Here is an 18186-nt window from a genome sequence, read left to right as displayed (position 1 = left end):
CCTAGAGGAACGATACATGAAATGTGTGTTCTCAAAAAGACAGATCTTAAGCGTAATGACAAGAAAGTCTTTCTTGTGAATTTGAAGATTTTTTTTTTTATGCCCCCCTTCGAAGAAGAGGGGATATATTGTTTTGCACATGTCCGTATGTCCGTCCGTCCACCAGAAGGTTTCCAGATGATAACTCTAGAACGCTTAGGCCTAGGATCATGAAACTTCATAGGTACATTGATCATGACACGCAGATGACCCCTATTGATTTTGAGGTCACTAGGTCAAAGGTCACGGTTACCGGAAATAGTAAAATGGTTTCCGGATGATAACTCAAGAACGCTTATGCCTAGGATCATGAAACTTCATAGGTACATTGATCATGACTCGCAGATGACCCCTATTGATTTTCAGGTCAAAGGTCAAGGTCACGGTGACCCGAAATAGTAAAATGGTTTCCGGATGATAACTCAAGAACGCTTATGCCTAGGATCATAAAACTTAATGGGTACATTGATCATGACTCGCTGATGACCCCTATTGATTTTCAGGTCACTAGGTCAAAGGTCAAGGTCACGGTGACCCGAAATAGTAAAATGGTTTCCGGATGATAACTCAAGAACACTTATGCCTAGGATCATGAAACTTTATAGGTACATTGATCATGACTCGCAGATGACCCCTATTGATTTTCAGGTCACTGGGTCAAAGGTCAAGGTCACGATGACCCGAAATAGTAAAATGGTTTCCGGATGATAACTCCAGATCGCTTGTGCCTAGGATCATGAAACTTCATAGGTACATTGACCATGACTCGCAGATGGCCCCTATGGATTTTCAGGTCACTAGGTCAAAGGTCACGGTGACCCAAAATAGTAAAAAGGTTTCTGGATAATAACTCAAGGACACTTATGCCTAGGATCATGAAACTTAATAGGTACATTGATCATGACTCGCAGATGACCCCTATTGATTTTCAGGTCACTAGGTCAAAGGTCACAGTGACTTGACACAGTAAAATGGTTTCCGGATGATAACTCAAGAAATTTTACGTCTAGGATCATGAAATCTCATAGGTACATTGATCATGACTCGCAGATGACCACTATTCATTTTCAGGTCACTAGGTCAAAGGTCAAGGTTACAGTGCCAAAAAACGTATTCACACAATGGCTGCCACTACAACTGACAGCCCATATGGGGGGCATGCTATTTTACAAAAGCCCTTGTTTTAATACAGACCTTGGAACAAAAAAATGGGCTGTAAAAATTTAGTTCAATTGGTTTAGTTATCCCAATCAATCAATATTCAGTCCACCCGAGCACAACTTGGTGAGCTTTTGGGATCCCATTTTGTCTGTCATGCGTCGTCAACATTTTCCTTTTGAAAACTTTAGAGACTGCATTCATTTCCCAATCTTTTGTGTGAAAATTGGTTCAAGTGGTGTATCATTGGGTCAAATTGAAGAAAAGCTTGTGAGCACTCTAGATGCCACATTACTGCCCAATCTAAATTTGGAAAGGTTTGTCCCATAGATAACTCTTTTGATCAGAAAATGATTATTGCCTTATTAATGCCCTAGTCCATGTTTTAGTGCTTGAAAACAATAGCACAAATATGCAATAAAAACTTAAAAGCATATAAAACTGGAATCTACATTTATAAGTTGTTTTTTAGACGATGTAAGTGTCAACATTGTCACAAAACCAGGTTTTCAATTTGAAAAAAAAAAGTCTGATGTGCATTTTTACAGCCTTTGTGTCAAATTCAATCTTTTTGTACTCGTGGCAACCTTGATTTCAATTTGGAAAAAAGTCTGATAAAGGGAGACAACTCAAAATGAGCATTGTTACTGATTGTGTTCACAGTTACCCCCTTGTTTCAAATTCAATCTATTATTAGTCCTGGCGACCTTGACCTTGGAGATATCGACGTAATTCTTTCGCTTGACACACCGTCCAATGACGGTGAACACGTGCAAAATGATTTTAAAATCTCACAATGAATGACATAGTTATGGCCACGACAAGCTCATTTATGGCCATTTTTTACTATTGAACTCAAAAGTGTGACCTTGACTTTGGAGATATCAACGTAATTCTTTCACGCGACACACCGTCTAATGATGGTGAACAAATGTGCCAAATGATTTTAAATTCTCACAATGAACGACAAAGTTATGGCCCGGACAAACTTGTTCCGCCAGCCCGCCTGCCCGCCGACATTCGCCAATCTAATAACCAGTTTTTTTCCTTTGGAAAACCTGATTAAAAAACGGATATACAGGTAAAGTTGATGAAAACAATGATACGAATTAAATATTATATACATTACAAAAATATCTTACTCAGTTCATGGAAGGATCAAGTAAAATTTGCTTTATTATTCAATTATGAAAAAAAAAACATGCACATAAGATATTACATGCTTTTTCTAAATTTAAATAAAAAAACAGCATTCTTAAAGATATGGGTCTACCAACAGTCACATGATTTTTATCAGATTTCAAAAACTAGTTTTAACAGTCAATAACTTCCTTTTTACATGTGAATTTAAATACAAGTGCTGTGCTGAACTAAGCCAGTTACTGTGCTACGTCAAAATCATCAAGAGAGAACTGAACAATTTTGATGAAGATTTTATTAAAACAGTAACAAAAATCAGAAACTTGACTGCCAACTAATACATCAATCCTAAATAAGGAGAGGGGAGGGACAAAGCAAACGTAACATTTTAACATACATCGTTATTGAGCATGAAATATAAAATAACACAACCACAAAATCACATTTAGCACTGAACAATCTTTGTGTGAAAAAAGCAACCTTCAATGAATACCGTAGCCAAAATTTAAACACTAGATGAGGTATGGTAACATAGATTTTACGTCGATAGAGCGACGGATTCATAAGAACTCCATCCTGCCTCCGAAGCTGTGCAAAGCCAATCGCGTTTGCTCGTAAATGTTCAGATATTGTAGCCTGAAATTCACATGGAATATATTATGACACAAAAGATAAAAACGAGCATTTTGTATCGTGTTAAATTTATGTTACCAGACCACATCTAGTGTTGAAATTTTTACTATTGCTGTAAGGAACATTGATTTGTTATGTGTTAACATTAATTTTTGAAATATTGTACGCAATATTCCTTGATTTTGAGTGTTTATGGACTTTAAATTATTCTTCACTCTTCCAGACTAAGAACACATTTAACAGATCACAATTTCTTGTAAACAACAATAATTATCGTCATCACGATTGCTGTCACATATCTACAATATAAAACAATTGTACAATGTATGAGCTTTTGTTGATTGTAAAACTGTGCCCTTAAAGGGACTTGTTGACAGTTTGCTAAAATGACAAATTTCAAAATGATTGTAAGAGATTCAAAAAAAAAAAATACAAATCATTTTACACAAGCAAAATAACAATCCTGACTAAATAAAATGTTTAAAATATTGGTTCATAATGGATGATTGTTATTCTAAATCGCTCAAATAACATAACGCTTGTAACACTTTTTCTCAATAATTTTAAAATATGTTAACAACATAGCATGAATGATTCCAGTGGCGCAACAGTATTGCGATAACTTTTGCTTCTAGGGGCCCCAGGTTTGAATCCCTAGGGCGTCAATGTATTAATTTAACTTTTTCTCTTGCTTTTATAAATGGTTTAGAATTTTAAAAAATATAGATTTGTTAGTAAACACATTTATAATTTTATGACACATTTTTAAAAATGTGTGAACAAGTCCCTTCAACAATATAAAAGTCTTCACCAGCCATACTGCTGTGGAGGGGCAGTTGATCTGTGTTCAGGCGGCACAACCACTGACTCTGAATAGCTAGGTGGCGGTGGCTCAGAGTTAAACACGGCCCTGTGCGCTCCTGACCCAGCTGCCTGGTAACCACCTGTTGCCTGGTAACCACCTGTATACAGTGTGTGACCTTGACCCCCAGGTCCTGGTTGGACCTGAGCCTGATAGCCAGTAAATGTGTGGGCAGTCTGCGGATGTGAGGAATAGGGCAGCTGTTGCTGGTTGTCAGGAATGTATGGATCATTGGCTAGTGTAGTGCCCGATGTCAGTATGCGGGTATTAACATCAGTTGCATTAGCACTGTATTGCTTCGAATGGTGAGTTTTGTTTCCACTGGACGCTGAATGGCTCTCACTTCCTACCTCCATTGGTGTACATCCACCACATAATGTGAGAATAAATATGAGCACTATTAAACTCACCATAATTGCTCCAACCAATACAAGCGTGTGTGTTGTAAATCCACCTTAAATAAAAGTTCAAAACAACACTAGAGATTTCATAATGAAAAGTGTCAACAAGGAAATGTTTTGTAACAGTGTTATTCTGTGAAGGAAATCTTAAGGCTGTATAAATAAGTGTTAAACAAACTCACATTAACTTGTAAAATTACATGTATGCCCTTTTTTGACTACATTGTACACATACCTCCACACAAAAACATCACTACTGCATAATAATTATACTTTAAACAGGCGTATAACTAGAAATGTGTCACAAACACTGACGCCCCTACAACATTCGTTTGGACACAGACAAAGCCACTATATTTTCTACGGTGGGCAAATAGGCAAAGGGACATAATTCTGCAAAAACCGATTGCAGTAAACTGAGCCTGATTCACCCAGTTGTTAAATAGTAGTTAAAAACACTTAATTTTGGGACTGCATATTCTATAGTAGTAAAGGAGTAAGGACACAGACAAAGATCCATACTCTTATTCTGCCAAAACGCGTCACAGCCCAACCTTGTTTCACAAAGATAATCTAAAAATTAAGGAACTAAACCTTTTCTAGTGGAAAAACAGACAAAGGAACATAATACTTCACTTAGCAAAAATGCCTTGAATTAACTCTTTCCCACTTAGAAGCAAAGTGAAAATTGCTGTGTGCAAACAGCATAAAACCAGAACAGCCTGCGAGTTACTTGCAGTCAGTTCAGGTTTTATGCTGTTTGCTGCTCATCGGTATCTTAGGGTTGGAAATAAAGCCTTTAAAATTTGAATCTAGTAAGAAAGGTCTTTTATTAAATGTAACTTTCTAAGGAACTACAAAGGCATAAAAATATCTATCTTAGTGGTAAAGGGTTAACATCAACTACAAATTAAGTTCATTCAACTTCTAAAGTTTGAGCCAGGACTTAAAAACACAAACTTTGGAACATATGTATGTAATACATAACATACGGACGGAGGGACAGGTGCAATTGTTAAGCCTCCCACTCTGTGAGGGCATGAAAAATACATACGAAACAAAGCAGCATTCTTAAAAAAATAGCTAAAAAACAGTCAAACTTTGCATACGGGATATTTAATTATTGTAAATGTATATTAACTATAAATGAAACCATTTACCGTCTTGTTCTAGTTGATCAGCGTAGCCATAAACAGGAAGACATCCAGTGGCAAGAAAAATTGCCTGGTAACAAAAGATGTGAGGCATGTTTTTGTCTTATGATTTCATCCTGAAAAAAGTGAATATAAGTCGGGTAACTAGTATTAAAAGTAGTACTCATTTTCACTTTTGGGCACTTTTAGAAAATGGAACTAATGTCAACTTTTCTTTTGAGACATTAAAATATTATTGCCTTTTTTCACTCCATATGATAGGAAACTGACTTCGAACGCGTCACTTATATGATTTCTTTGCTAAAGCTTTCAAATAAAAATAATAACAGTAAATAATTGATTTTAAAATTTTATGAAACCGAAAGTAAACCATTAACATTACAAGTGATACGCATTACTGATTAACCTTTTTTCATAGTAACTTATAGTTTATTTTATTTTATCTAGTGTAACTGACTTGATAAGCGTGTGTTTGTATGTTTAACAAATTAATGATGAATATTTTGCAATATTAACACAACCAGGAAATCATCATAAACAAACAAAAGCTTGCATGAAAAGCAGGCCATGAAAAGCATTGCCTAACCAAGATGAGTTCTATTTTTAGAAATCAAATTGAAACTAAAAAGTGTCAAGTCAAGATTCCTCAGAACTAAATTGTGTATTGTAAAGGTCGCCACTCTAAGCTTTCTTGACCTACCCTAAGAGAAAAATATTTTCCACGAAATTAGTGCAGATACGTGTCAATCAACAATAAGTTAATAGATCTCTGGGCAGTGTTGCAGTACACTCACAGATCAGATCATTGTGTCACACCGGTCTTACTGACAATAACGTAGTGACGTCACCATCTATGTATAGAATGCAGATCAGATTATTTGCAGACGATTGCTTACTGACACAGTTCAGAGCTCCAGATAAGATGCGTATCTGCGTATTTACGCATTGGAAAATTAAAACAAAAACGCATTAAAATTCAGCCCGCAATACAAAGCTTGGTACGTATTTTTAATCAATTAACATGCGTAACCGGTTTTACCAATAATCCAGTTGAGCTCGATTGGTCATTGTCGGCTCGGGTACTACTTACATGTACCCCGGGTACTCTTCAGTATATTTACATGTACCCCGGGTACGGTATATATACTTATACGTACCCGGGAAATTTAACGCTAAATCGGTCGTTGCCGGCTTTTGTTTTGAAATGAATTATATTCACATTTATGTCAATTTTCTGTAAAATGGCCTCTATATTATCGAAACCCATACTCAAAAAGCATGTTGATGCAGTTTTTTTAAAAAGAGAAGTTTATTTAAGATAATCGGTAGTGCGTTTTACGACATCGGATTTTGGGCGGGAATACAACTCGGGTACAATCTAATATTTACCGGGTACGATTAAGTATATTTATCGTACCCAGGGTACATGTAAGTATACTTAAGAGTACCCGGGGTACATGTAAGTAGTACCAGAGCCGACAATTAGTGTAAGTTAACATTTGAATCAAAAGTAAGTCAATCAAAACAAGCTTGTAATCAAAATGGCGGCCCATCATGTTTGTGGTTAAAAAGGGACGTTTTAAGCGACCAGCGGCTCCAGCGGGAATATTTTAATGAAAGTCTGTTCATATCACCATTTTAACTTTTTTCCTTTGCATTTATTAATATAAAAACAAATAATATATTTCTAGATTAAACACGCCACGTAATATGTATGTTATCCGTGGAAATAGAAAATATCCCTCAATATTCTTAAGTACCCTTTATGGCTGAAACAAAGGAGTAAAATACGCTTTAACAATAATATCAGGGGGCAACATATCCTTTCGACTAAATCCTTATCTGGATCTCTGGACATGGTTTCGGAAATTAGAAATCAAAATCTCCCTGGTCAGATCATTGACAGACTATGGGGCTATCATCTGGGACCCCTACCTTCAAAATGACAGAAAAGATCGAACGCGTGCAAAGACAATCAGTACGCTTCATAACAAACAATTATTATGATAGAAGTGAAGGCTGTGTAACAAGGATGCTTAAGGACCTTGAACTTCCACCACTCCAAGATCGCAGAAGATCCAGCCGGCTGATCTTCCTATACAAAGTGATCGAGGGGATGGTGCCAGCTATACAACCGGACGAATACATTCAACCAGCAAAAAACAAGAGGCAAGTGAAAGTTAAAACCGACAAAGACTTCAAAACAACAAACATAATTGAACGCTACAGCATTAAAAACAACAGTGGCTTGAAAGTGAAATCGGTCAATACTGAGCAGTACAAAAACTCATGTTTTATAAAGACTGTGGTGGATTGGAACCACCTTGATAACAACATCGCATGTGCACAGACAATTGAGGGCTTCGATACAGCCCGCCCACAGTGCTACTAGCACTCCACACCCGGTGCCTCCGCCGTAACTGGCCCTGCACTGTACAAAAGCAGAAGAAGAAGCAATTTCATGAAAATCACTGTATGTGTTCACAATGAATCAAGGAATCGCTCCTTACATAATAAGTCGAACATAAGTATTATGTTTGTTATAAAGTTTAACGAAATTCCCCGATTCCTATACTGCAGTAGTATCGGTCCTCCTCAAAGCATAGTGACTTTAACGAAAAACCCTAAAGAAGCGCTGGAACGTTCATGTTTTTTTTTCCAATTTTTAGAAGTTGTAATTTATTTGATGGTTATCCATGACTATTACGACGATCATGCCCATGATTTCTAATGTTCATTGGAACGTAGGTCATGCTTATTCCAGGGGAATGCTTTACTATTTTTAAATAACGGAGCATACAATTATGATAGTTTGTTTATGGATTAATAGTAGCTTTATCGAATGTTTTCACGCCGCTTATTTTCGAATAAAATGTAAAGAATTAAGAACAACATGAGCAAGAGGGTTTTTTTTCCATTATGATACTATTTTAAGAATAACATTATGCGCATAGTAACAACCAATAGTAGTATAAACCAATATAGATAATGTTAAAGCATACATGATTTTATTTCGAAACCGTAAAGGAGTCGTATGATGAAATACATTTTGTCGTATTCAGAAAAATAACACAATAAAAATGATGCTTTCGGTTCTTTATTCCCGTTAAGTAAAGTTCACATTGTTCAGTATATGTGACGAAATGAATGCAAACGGTCCGGTTGGGCTTTAGCCTTGGTTGTTTGGGTAAAGGAGCTGGCTCTGCCCCGCCAAGGTGAAGGTCGCCAGCTGAGAGGCGCACGTCTCCAGGTACTGGTTCCAGACCAAACCGGAAGGGCACCGTTGCACGAAGGCGTTTCCGTTCATATCGCACTGGATGAACTTTGTGGGGTCAGGGTGGGAGAAGAACAAGGTGTTGGCTGCGATGGCTTGGGCGGTGCATGGACTGTTTCCGGTGAGATAACCTGAAATATCAACGCTTAGTCGTGCCATACGAGATATTTTATATAACTATATTAAAAGCCTTCATAATAATGGTAGTCTCGTTTAACTGATAGAATACATTAAGATTGTGGAATCTGCTAGATACTTATATACATGTGCATCGGTAGTGGGAAATTCATTAAATATCAATCTTATTTTGTTCTTTTGTTGAAACGAATGCATGTTGTTAACAAGCGTCCCCTTGACTGCCGGTGTCGATATATGCACGGGCCATTTATTACAAACGTGCCCATAAATAGTCAAACAAGCCACTGACACGTACGTTTACGTCTACCTGTTTACAATCGATCGGTATTTATCGACGTAGGTACATTGTATGTTCATTCATCAAACAGAGAAGTGTGACGGTACTGCTTATGTCAATAGAAGCGGCTCTTGTTGGAAAAATGTCGTATGCACGTTGAATACTTACCGGATATTGAAGCAGGGTTTACAACCGCTCCTCCGTTAGAGTAGACGACGCACGACTGTCGGCTCTGGTCCCATGTAAGCTGGCCAGGGCACGACAGGTAGCGAGCCTGGCCATTCTGGTCGCACTGGATGAACTGACGGCTGTCGCCGGGCACCGCGAAGAAGATACGACCGGACTGGAGGTTCTGCACGGAACACACGCTAATCGAGCCGGAGACCATGTTGACTACTTGTGGTTGGTTGATGAGCTGGTATTAAATAAAAAGTTATTGTGAACAAATCTGTGAATGACTTTAGCATATACGTTCAGTATGTTTAAATTTGAGGTATCATTTGAAAGTGAACAGCTACAAAAACACTGCATGATACACGAAACCATACATAAAAAAGCAAAGGTAAATTGGGCAAGGCGATCCTCGACCATATACACATGTAATATATAAATTTTTCATTTCAAGATAACTTCATGTGTCAAATATGGGTCAGATACCTGTGGCTGGACACAGGTGGCCGTGGCTTGCTCGTACACCTCCCCGGCCGGACACTGCACGATGAACATCCGCTCGTACATGCCGCACTGGATGAACTTGCCGCTGTCGGTCGGGTGGGGGAAGTTGAGCTGCTGGAGCTGGTTGTTCACGCACGGGTTGCTGTTCACCTGCCATTGACCTGGGAACGCAGATCATTGTAACCTTCTTTTTATTTTAACTAAAAAATTATTATATTTTTTGGCATCCAATAATTGTATTTGAATTACCGGTAGAAATATGAATTAGTAGCGATTATTTCGCACTAAACCCAACCATCGTAGTATTTAACGTTACAAGATTTTGTCATATAAAAAATCCATCGCTAACATACCATTATGAGCGAATTTTAATTTGATTTTTATTGTTTATTTCAGTGTTGTTTTTTTTATTAAGAGATATGTGGTTTGAATATTGCTGCATTTTTTTAAGAATTATAAATATACTTAAACGGTCTAGTCAACATCAGCTCATGTATGTGTTACCACTTACATCCAGTCCTCAGCGGGGAACCAGGCAGCACGATCGCCCGATTCGACTGCTCGGCTGCTACAATAAGAGGACGAGACATGATGAATAGATGAACCTTTAGATAGTTCAATAATAAAATTCCCGCCACATGCATGTGTTCTAAATTTAATTATTTTTTTAACTTTAAGGTAATATTACCGCCACATGAACGTGTTCTTAATTTAACGTTCTTAAAAACAACGTACGTTCTTTCTGATGTGTTTAACTTTGGAATACACAATGCAATAAACGATATGTTACTGAAGCACCCTAGGGTGACAAGAATCGGCTTCTAGTCACCCCAGGTGACTTGTGGGCCATTTCAGGTCGACAATGACCCAATTGCGTTACTGAAGCTTGATTGGTCAGTACTACTTACATGTACCCCGAGCACTCTTAAGTATACTAAAACGTACCCCGGGTACGGAAAATATACTTACATGTACCTGGCCAATTTAGACTGAACCCGAGTTTATTTCCGCCAAAAATCCGATGTCGTAAAATACGCTTCGGAAGTTCTTCGAAATTTGTTTTGAGCAGAAGTTTAGATAATGTAGAGGATATTTTACAGAATATTGACATAAATATGAACATAATTAATTTTGAAAAAAAACGACAACGATAAATTTAGCGCTAGAATTCCCGGGTACGCCTCAGTATATTTTCCGTACCCGGGGTACATTAAAGTTTACTTAAGACTACCCGGGGTACATTTGAATAGTACCCGAGCCGACAATGACCAATCGATTGTTAATGAACGATTGAAGTATATTTATATCACATTTTCCGTACCTGGTTCCTGTTGCTCTGATACAGCCGCTGTGATTGAAAGACCAACCAAGACCGACGCGATGGCGAGACAGTGGAGAATCTTCATGTTGAATGCTCGTATTCACTACTGATTGTTCACTTGAATCTAGGTGTCTGAGTGTTCCAACGCAATGCTGAACACCTCGGGTCGGAGCATCCTTATATAGAACCCGAGACAGGACGGGACAGAATGGAACGGAAGGGCGAAAAACGGTCATTACTGTTTATTTTCCTTTTTTGGCGTTACAGTGATTGATTCAGGGAGATAACGTCCTCGCTAATGAAAATGTATCCTGTCTGATGTTTTATCATGGGACTGATCAAACAAATGATGAGACGACAAAGTAAAGATGACAACAAATTCCCAGGGCCGATAATGTATGTACAGTGAACAGAAAATCTCAGTTTCCCGTTTAACGATTGAAGATTAAAAGTTCGCCGCGCACAATATTATAAATTGAGTATAGTATTTTAACAAGATAAGTATTGATGCAAAGCATCAAAAGGCGTCGGGAATTTCAGTGTAAAAGGCACTCAATGAAGTTACATGGAACGATTTTTTTTCTACTGTAAATATTAATAAATTGGCCGATTATTTTAAACAAAATAGAAAAAGATACTGGTATAACCATTATTTATAATTGTGTGTTATCACCCCCACAAGACCATTATTTATGTTGTTGTGTTATAACCCCAAAATAACCATTATCTATGATTTTGTGTTGTAACCCCCAAATATTTCATAGTTCATTTTATTTACATTGGTTTCCTTTTTTTCTGGCATCCGTGTGCAGTTTTCATTAATGGAACAGAACTGTGTAGGTTTTAAAAAATCTGCTTCATCTTGTGAGCATAATTTCATATTTTTCTCAACTTCAATGGGAGATGATTCTGAACTTATTCTTACGTTGCTCATTTACGATAGGGGTTGAGTACTCATTGACATGAAAACACTGTAAAAGTTTGAAAAATAAATGAATTAAAACTGTAAATTGCATAAAGAAGCTGCATTTCACAATACTTTGAAATTAAGTAAAAGATCATAATAGATGTATTGCTCCGATATTAATCATTTTCAATAGGGTTCGAGTAATACTGATATAAAAACACTTAACAAGTTTGGAAAGATTCAGACGAAAGATGTGAAATCTTTTAAAGGGATCTTTTCACGCTTTGGTAAATTGACAAAATTGAAAAAAGTTGTTTCAGATTCGCAAATTTTCGTTATAGTTATGATATTTGTGAGGAAACAGTAATACTGAACATTTACCATGGTCTAATATACAGTAGCCATTATATGCATCTTTTGACGATTTTAAAAGCTAAAAATTATAAAGCGTTGCAACGCGAAACGATTGAATAATTTGGAGAGTTCTGTTTTTGTCGTTAAATTTTTTGAAACTACGAAGATTGCTTATATAACGTATAAAATACATTATGAATTTGTAAACGGCGGAATAGCTCAGTAGGCTAAAGCGTTTTCACTTCAGGACTCTGGCAGGACTGCAGAGGTCACTGGTTCGAAACCTGGTCCGGGCAATGTTCTTTTCCTTTTTTTCGGCGTAAGCTGTATTAAGCCAGCTTTTCACCTTAGCCTGACCATTGTTAGCGTCCAATAGAATTCAAATAAAACTTCCCGCGGCCAAGTACAGATGAATACACTTCATTGACTGCATTGGCTGATTTGAGAATACGACCAGAACAGTGGAAACATGTCCGCGTCTTTGTAACACTGTTTTACTGCGTGTTCAGCATGAAACAATTTTATATCTAATGAAAAGGCTTAATAGATAGAACAGTTTTACACTCAATCTCGACATCAATACAGTTTGTGCGTCCACCTTTTATTTTCAGAAGATTTTCAGCGCGAGAACGTTTGCACTTAAAAGGCTATGTTTTCATATTTAGTACTAACTTCCATATTCCTGTCAACATGTTAACATGTTAAAGTATAGAGAGCAGTGGAAGCGAAGACTCACTTTAATGCATTGCATTTCAACTCGCGAGGTATATCGGGTCAATTTGCGGCCACTGTGAGTGAATGTCAGAGTTTACGTACAGGTCATCGCTGCGTCTCTACCCTATGTGCTGATCGGAGTTCGCGGCCAGGAAAATAATCGTTACATAATAAAGACGCTAAAGACGCTATAGCGTGAACTAGGTGAACTGGAATTAGACCAGACAGATGTTAAATGAAGATATCCAGCGATATCATATGGTATGTCAATAATACTTAATGTGTTTTACAACAATACCATAATAAATATTATTTTTTAATTAATTTAACAAGAATTATGCCATCATATTGACTAATGAATTAAGCATGAGCGCAATGATTCTCGATACTGTTAATAATCGAATCAAATAGCAACGCCAGACAAACCACTAAAACAGGTTTGTTCGAACAGGGACCTATACAAACATAGTTTGTATAGGTCCCTGGTTCGAAGAACGCGCGTATAAATATTTAAAATATGTACGGATTTCGCGTGTGGCCGGTTGACTCATATGTTTTAATTTCACTTCCATTCTTCTTTTGGTTTTCTGTTTTGTATCTATGCGTTTATGACCAGCAATTTGTAATAATGTAAAATAAGCCGAAAACTCCGCGTAACATCCCGTACTGCGTTTGCTGCAGCTAAGAACTGCACAGAAAAAGACATTCGCTATCTTTGATCTCATTCATTGAAGTCTTTACTTTTCATTAACTGCAACCACAATCAACGCCGTATATCTTTTTTAAAGATATTTCTTGTAAATTTTATTCTTGATTTTTTACTGGAGCTTTTACGATCCAATGTTTACATTTATCGATATAAAGCATTTACAGTAATGAATAAGTTAAAAAATGCCAAAATCTGTGAAAAGGCCCCTTTAAACAAGTGGAAATTGTTTATTTTGTCAAATTTAATAGAAAAAAATCTGGACTTATTGTCCCGATGTTTCTCATTTTAAATGAGGTAAAAATGCTCATTGATATGTAGACACTGTAAGTTTGGAGAGAATATGATGAAAAATGTTGACATAATCACCTTACCAAGCAGTTTTTCACTTTTATTTTTAAATTCAAAGAGACATAATTCTGGACTTATGGTCCGATATTGCTCATATAGAGTTTGAGTTGGGTCCTCATTGATAAAAAAAACCTGTGCAAGTTTGGGAACAATCGGATGAAAATTTTGGACTTCGAACAACGATTTCAAAATTTCTCAACTCCTAAGGAAGATAACTGGACGTGATGGTCGGATAAAGCTAAAGGGCACATACCACCTGGATAGTAATACGTGTCGCGCTTCGCGCTCTATATGTGGTTCTTAAAAAAAACCTCCGAGGAGTGCTTGACGCTAGGAAAAAGGGTTGCTGGGACACAGCTCCTTCTTGATAAGCGGCTACTTCCTTTATCGCAACTCATTGTTACAATCCATAATACGTGTCGCGCTTCGCGCTCTATATGTGATAGGGATAGTACTTAGGGCCTATGACTGACAACCATAAAAATACATGGATAATAGCTGTGTTGTATGCATTTATTTGTTAATATAAAAACACGTGTATTTTTTTATTAGATATCTAAGTGATGTAAGAAATTTTAATTAACGTTGCCACCACGCGGCATCCATTAATTTAATAAAACTTACCAATTGTAGTAAAATGGATTTTAAAATGTCTACATAAAATAAAGCTTTATTATATTTATTTACCTGACTGAAAAAAATTGTCAGCCGCCGAACTGTTCTGTTCCTGCCGGAAAGTACTGCTATTTGGTGAAGTTGTGTATAGCGATCGTTATTATATGTCTATTAATAAACTAATACATTGTACGTTTTCGTACCGCTACGCCTTCCAATAAACTTGCTTGCGCGATAGGTCGTCAAATATCGTACTACATTGATTCTCCACTAAATAAGCAATTTAGAAAAACCACAAAATAAATATATTGTGATTATATTTTGTTTTTATACAAAACCAGAAAGTTTCGCGTATTTTCCCAGTCCCTGTGATCTTTCCCCTGTGATCAGTTGTGGATCAGTTATTAATTTAAACAATTAGCTTTGCATTATTGGCAATAAATGTTTTAATTAATGTAATAGGCACAAATGCAGTACTTATTTACACTAATTTACACAAAAATCACCACTATGCAAGATATTCTTAAAACAAAAATATATTCATTGATCCGTAAAATAACTTCTCCCATAAGCGCCAAAAAAATGCATGATATACTAGTCGCCGCTCTTCAGAGCGACGCCAATGATTGATATTATACATGACTTTGCTAAAGCTGTATGTATAGCTCATCAATCAATAAAGTACTGTGTTTATTACATTTAATAGCATTGTATAAATAAAATAATTTCTAGTTATAAATATAGTTAATAATCGTATACTGTTAAAATATGTTTTGTCATTTATCGGAGGTGAATGATATAATAAAATACAATGAGCAATATAAAAGACACAACTATGTGTAAATATTTCAACCTATAGAGTATTAGGTGATGGGTTTACGTAGTGTGGCGTGTTTGCAACAGTCGAATACCGTCATACGCTTAAATCTCTGCAACATCATGAGTCCATGTCGCTTTAAAGAGTCAAACTCACGACACCTGAGATGGATAAAACGAACTCAAACACAACTGCAGAGGAAAGATGATTTCAGTACATGTGTACCGGACATGACGAACATGTGTGAACCGATGATATAGCGCATTTCACACGGTCCCAGAAATCAGGCTTTATAGCACACGCTTATCAACAAAAATTCTCGTAATTCCCGTCCTTAAAATGGCAAGCTATTATTTTTCGGCGCAGCTGTTTAACACAGCTTGTCACTTTAAATGACCTTATACATACAGGCAGCAGACCCGAATGAATGCACTTCATTTATTCCATTGGCTGATTTGAGCATAATCACCCAGCACATTGGCAACATCACCGCGTCTTTTAAGTATAGGATGTAACACTGTTAAGTGTAGGGAGGTGCGGACACATTTTTGTCCAGTTACACTTATGCATTACCAGTAAATTCCATCCCCAAGACTTTCAGGGTCAAAGCTGGGTCAGTAAATCGTCAGGGGAAGACAGAATGTACTTTAAATAAACGCCTTATGCTGATAACGAAGTATTACTTGGAACATATAAAAAACACGATTGTGTGGGAATAAATAAATGAAAAGCTATCGGTAAATGTCATTTGTCTTGTATTGTTACACAAAACTACCGAAAAAATATAGCGTCCATGATAGAAGGGAAATCGTTTAATTATCTAGCTATACATTTGCCAGTTTGCTATGAATAACACAGTGTGACTTCAATTTTCATTCGCAAAGAATCATGGTTTGATGTTCCATTTACAAGAAGCAATTAGATTTAAAAGACCCGCGTCATGCGAAAATGTGTCTCATGATATATGCTGCCAGCGTATCCTCAGCCCAGCCTGCGCATCCGCGCAGTCCTGTTATATATGCATACAGAATAGGCTACTCTGGAGATACAACGAAACCTTGCGTGCTTTTTTATAGCGGGAAGCGTAGCTCCTGATCAGACTGCGCAAGTGCGTGTGTCATAAGACCATTTGTCGCATTAAGCGGTTGTTACAGTGTTATCTGACTGTGTGGAAAGAAAATGGATCTTAATCGAATATCAACGTACCATATGTTTCGAAGACAAGAAATAAATTCATGATAAACCATGTGAGGACACATATGATGTGATCTCGCGTTTTAAAATTTGTATCTACGACCACTATTATGTGGTTTAATATACGTGCATTTCATAACAAACATTTCATGCGGTGTATATGCGAATATTAAATGAAAAAAGAACACAACAATACGCTTAAACCTTAGTTCTTAATTTGATAACTTCGAAACGTCAGTGTCTACCTTCATTTCAAAGTCAGGATATACGCCGAATATCTTTAAAAAAAAGATATTTCTTGTTAGTAATTACGTTATAAATGTTGAAAAGTATAACTTCCTCTAAAGATTACCTTTTTATAAATGAGCCGCGCCCTGTGAAAAAGGAGTTTAATGCATGTGCGTAAAGTGTCATTCTAGATTAGCCTGTGCAGTCCTCACAGGCTAGTCAGGGGTAACACTTTCCGTCCAAAACTTGATTTTTGCTATGAAGAGACTTTCTTGAAACGAAAAATATCATAAAAGCGGAAAGTATCGTCCCTGATTGCAGTCCGCGCAGGCTAATCTGGGACGACACTTTACACACATGCATTAAATGTATGTGGCCATGTTTCTGTTCGCTTATTAATTATTCTTCGTTATTAATTCTATTGATTCACTTTTTCATCGTTGTTGTGATAACCGTCGTTGTCGCCATAGTAACATATCGTCTGATATAACTTATCACGGCGGTCCGTCAACCAACTCCCATTTTTTCCTGGGTTACCAATACGAAGTTCATATGAGACGTGCTCTGTGAAGAGGGTTTAATGCATGTGCGGAAAGTGAAGTCCCAGATTAGCCTGTGCAGTCCACACAGGCTAATCAAGGACGACACTTTCCGCTTTAATGATACTTATTCGTTTCAAGAAAGTCTCTTCTTAGCTTAGCAAAAATCAAGTTTAGAAGAAAAGTGTCGTCCCTGATAAGCCTTTGCGGACTGTACATGCATTAAACCCCCTTTTCACAGAGCGAGGCTCATATACTACTGACGTTTGCCCAACCTCAATAAGATGTTGGGTAAGACTGGCTGTTGGAAGCACTTCATGACCAATTTTGCCCGGCCAGCGATCAAACCCGAAATCCTTGGATTATTAGTCTATCACTCTACTAACCGAGCTAGCCGCTCCGACTCAATGCAGTTTAGTATCGTTACTATCGATTGATTGTGTCCAACCATCTATGGTTTTTATTCAACTGAATGTTTTTGTTTTTGTCCATAAACATAGCCGAAAAACATAATTAAGAAATAGCATTCAAAAGCTCTCTAAATACAAAATAAACACAATTTGTTGTTGTCTTTTTTTTCTATATTTTTTTTATTGATAATGGCCATCACATTCACATAAAATAGTTAAGCAGTATGTCACAAAATGTTCTGGAAAATATTAATTTTATGCTAATTTTATAAAATAGAC

General features: G+C 36.9%; 2 protein-coding genes across 3 annotated transcripts; both read right to left on the bottom strand.

Annotated features, from left to right (window-relative positions):
- Positions 1–2614: 2614 nt before the first annotated feature.
- Positions 2615–5969, bottom strand: LOC127881790 (uncharacterized). Its single transcript, XM_052429935.1, has 3 exons — positions 5845–5969; positions 5394–5503; positions 2615–4286 (listed from the first exon to the last, which is right to left on the bottom strand). The coding sequence occupies exons 2-3, from the start codon at positions 5479–5481 to the stop codon at positions 3778–3780; spliced, it is 597 nt and encodes a 198-aa protein (XP_052285895.1). The 5' UTR covers positions 5482–5503; positions 5845–5969; the 3' UTR covers positions 2615–3777.
- Positions 5970–8468: 2499 nt separating this feature from the next.
- On the bottom strand, positions 8469–11220 carry LOC127881788 (uncharacterized). Of its 2 annotated transcripts, none has more exons than XM_052429931.1 (5): positions 11073–11220; positions 10263–10319; positions 9734–9912; positions 9245–9491; positions 8469–8792 (listed from the first exon to the last, which is right to left on the bottom strand). In XM_052429931.1, the coding sequence occupies exons 1-5, from the start codon at positions 11155–11157 to the stop codon at positions 8557–8559; spliced, it is 804 nt and encodes a 267-aa protein (XP_052285891.1). In that variant the 5' UTR covers positions 11158–11220; the 3' UTR covers positions 8469–8556. The 2 variants fall into 2 exon arrangements, with proteins under 2 accessions (XP_052285891.1, XP_052285892.1); XM_052429932.1 differs by having other exon boundaries at positions 10263–10316.
- Positions 11221–18186: the final 6966 nt, after the last annotated feature.

This window comes from Dreissena polymorpha, chromosome 5 (assembly GCF_020536995.1).
Source record: "Dreissena polymorpha isolate Duluth1 chromosome 5, UMN_Dpol_1.0, whole genome shotgun sequence".
Classification (NCBI taxonomy): domain Eukaryota; kingdom Metazoa; phylum Mollusca; class Bivalvia; order Myida; family Dreissenidae; genus Dreissena; species Dreissena polymorpha.
This window is presented reverse-complemented; position numbering and strand designations above follow the sequence as displayed.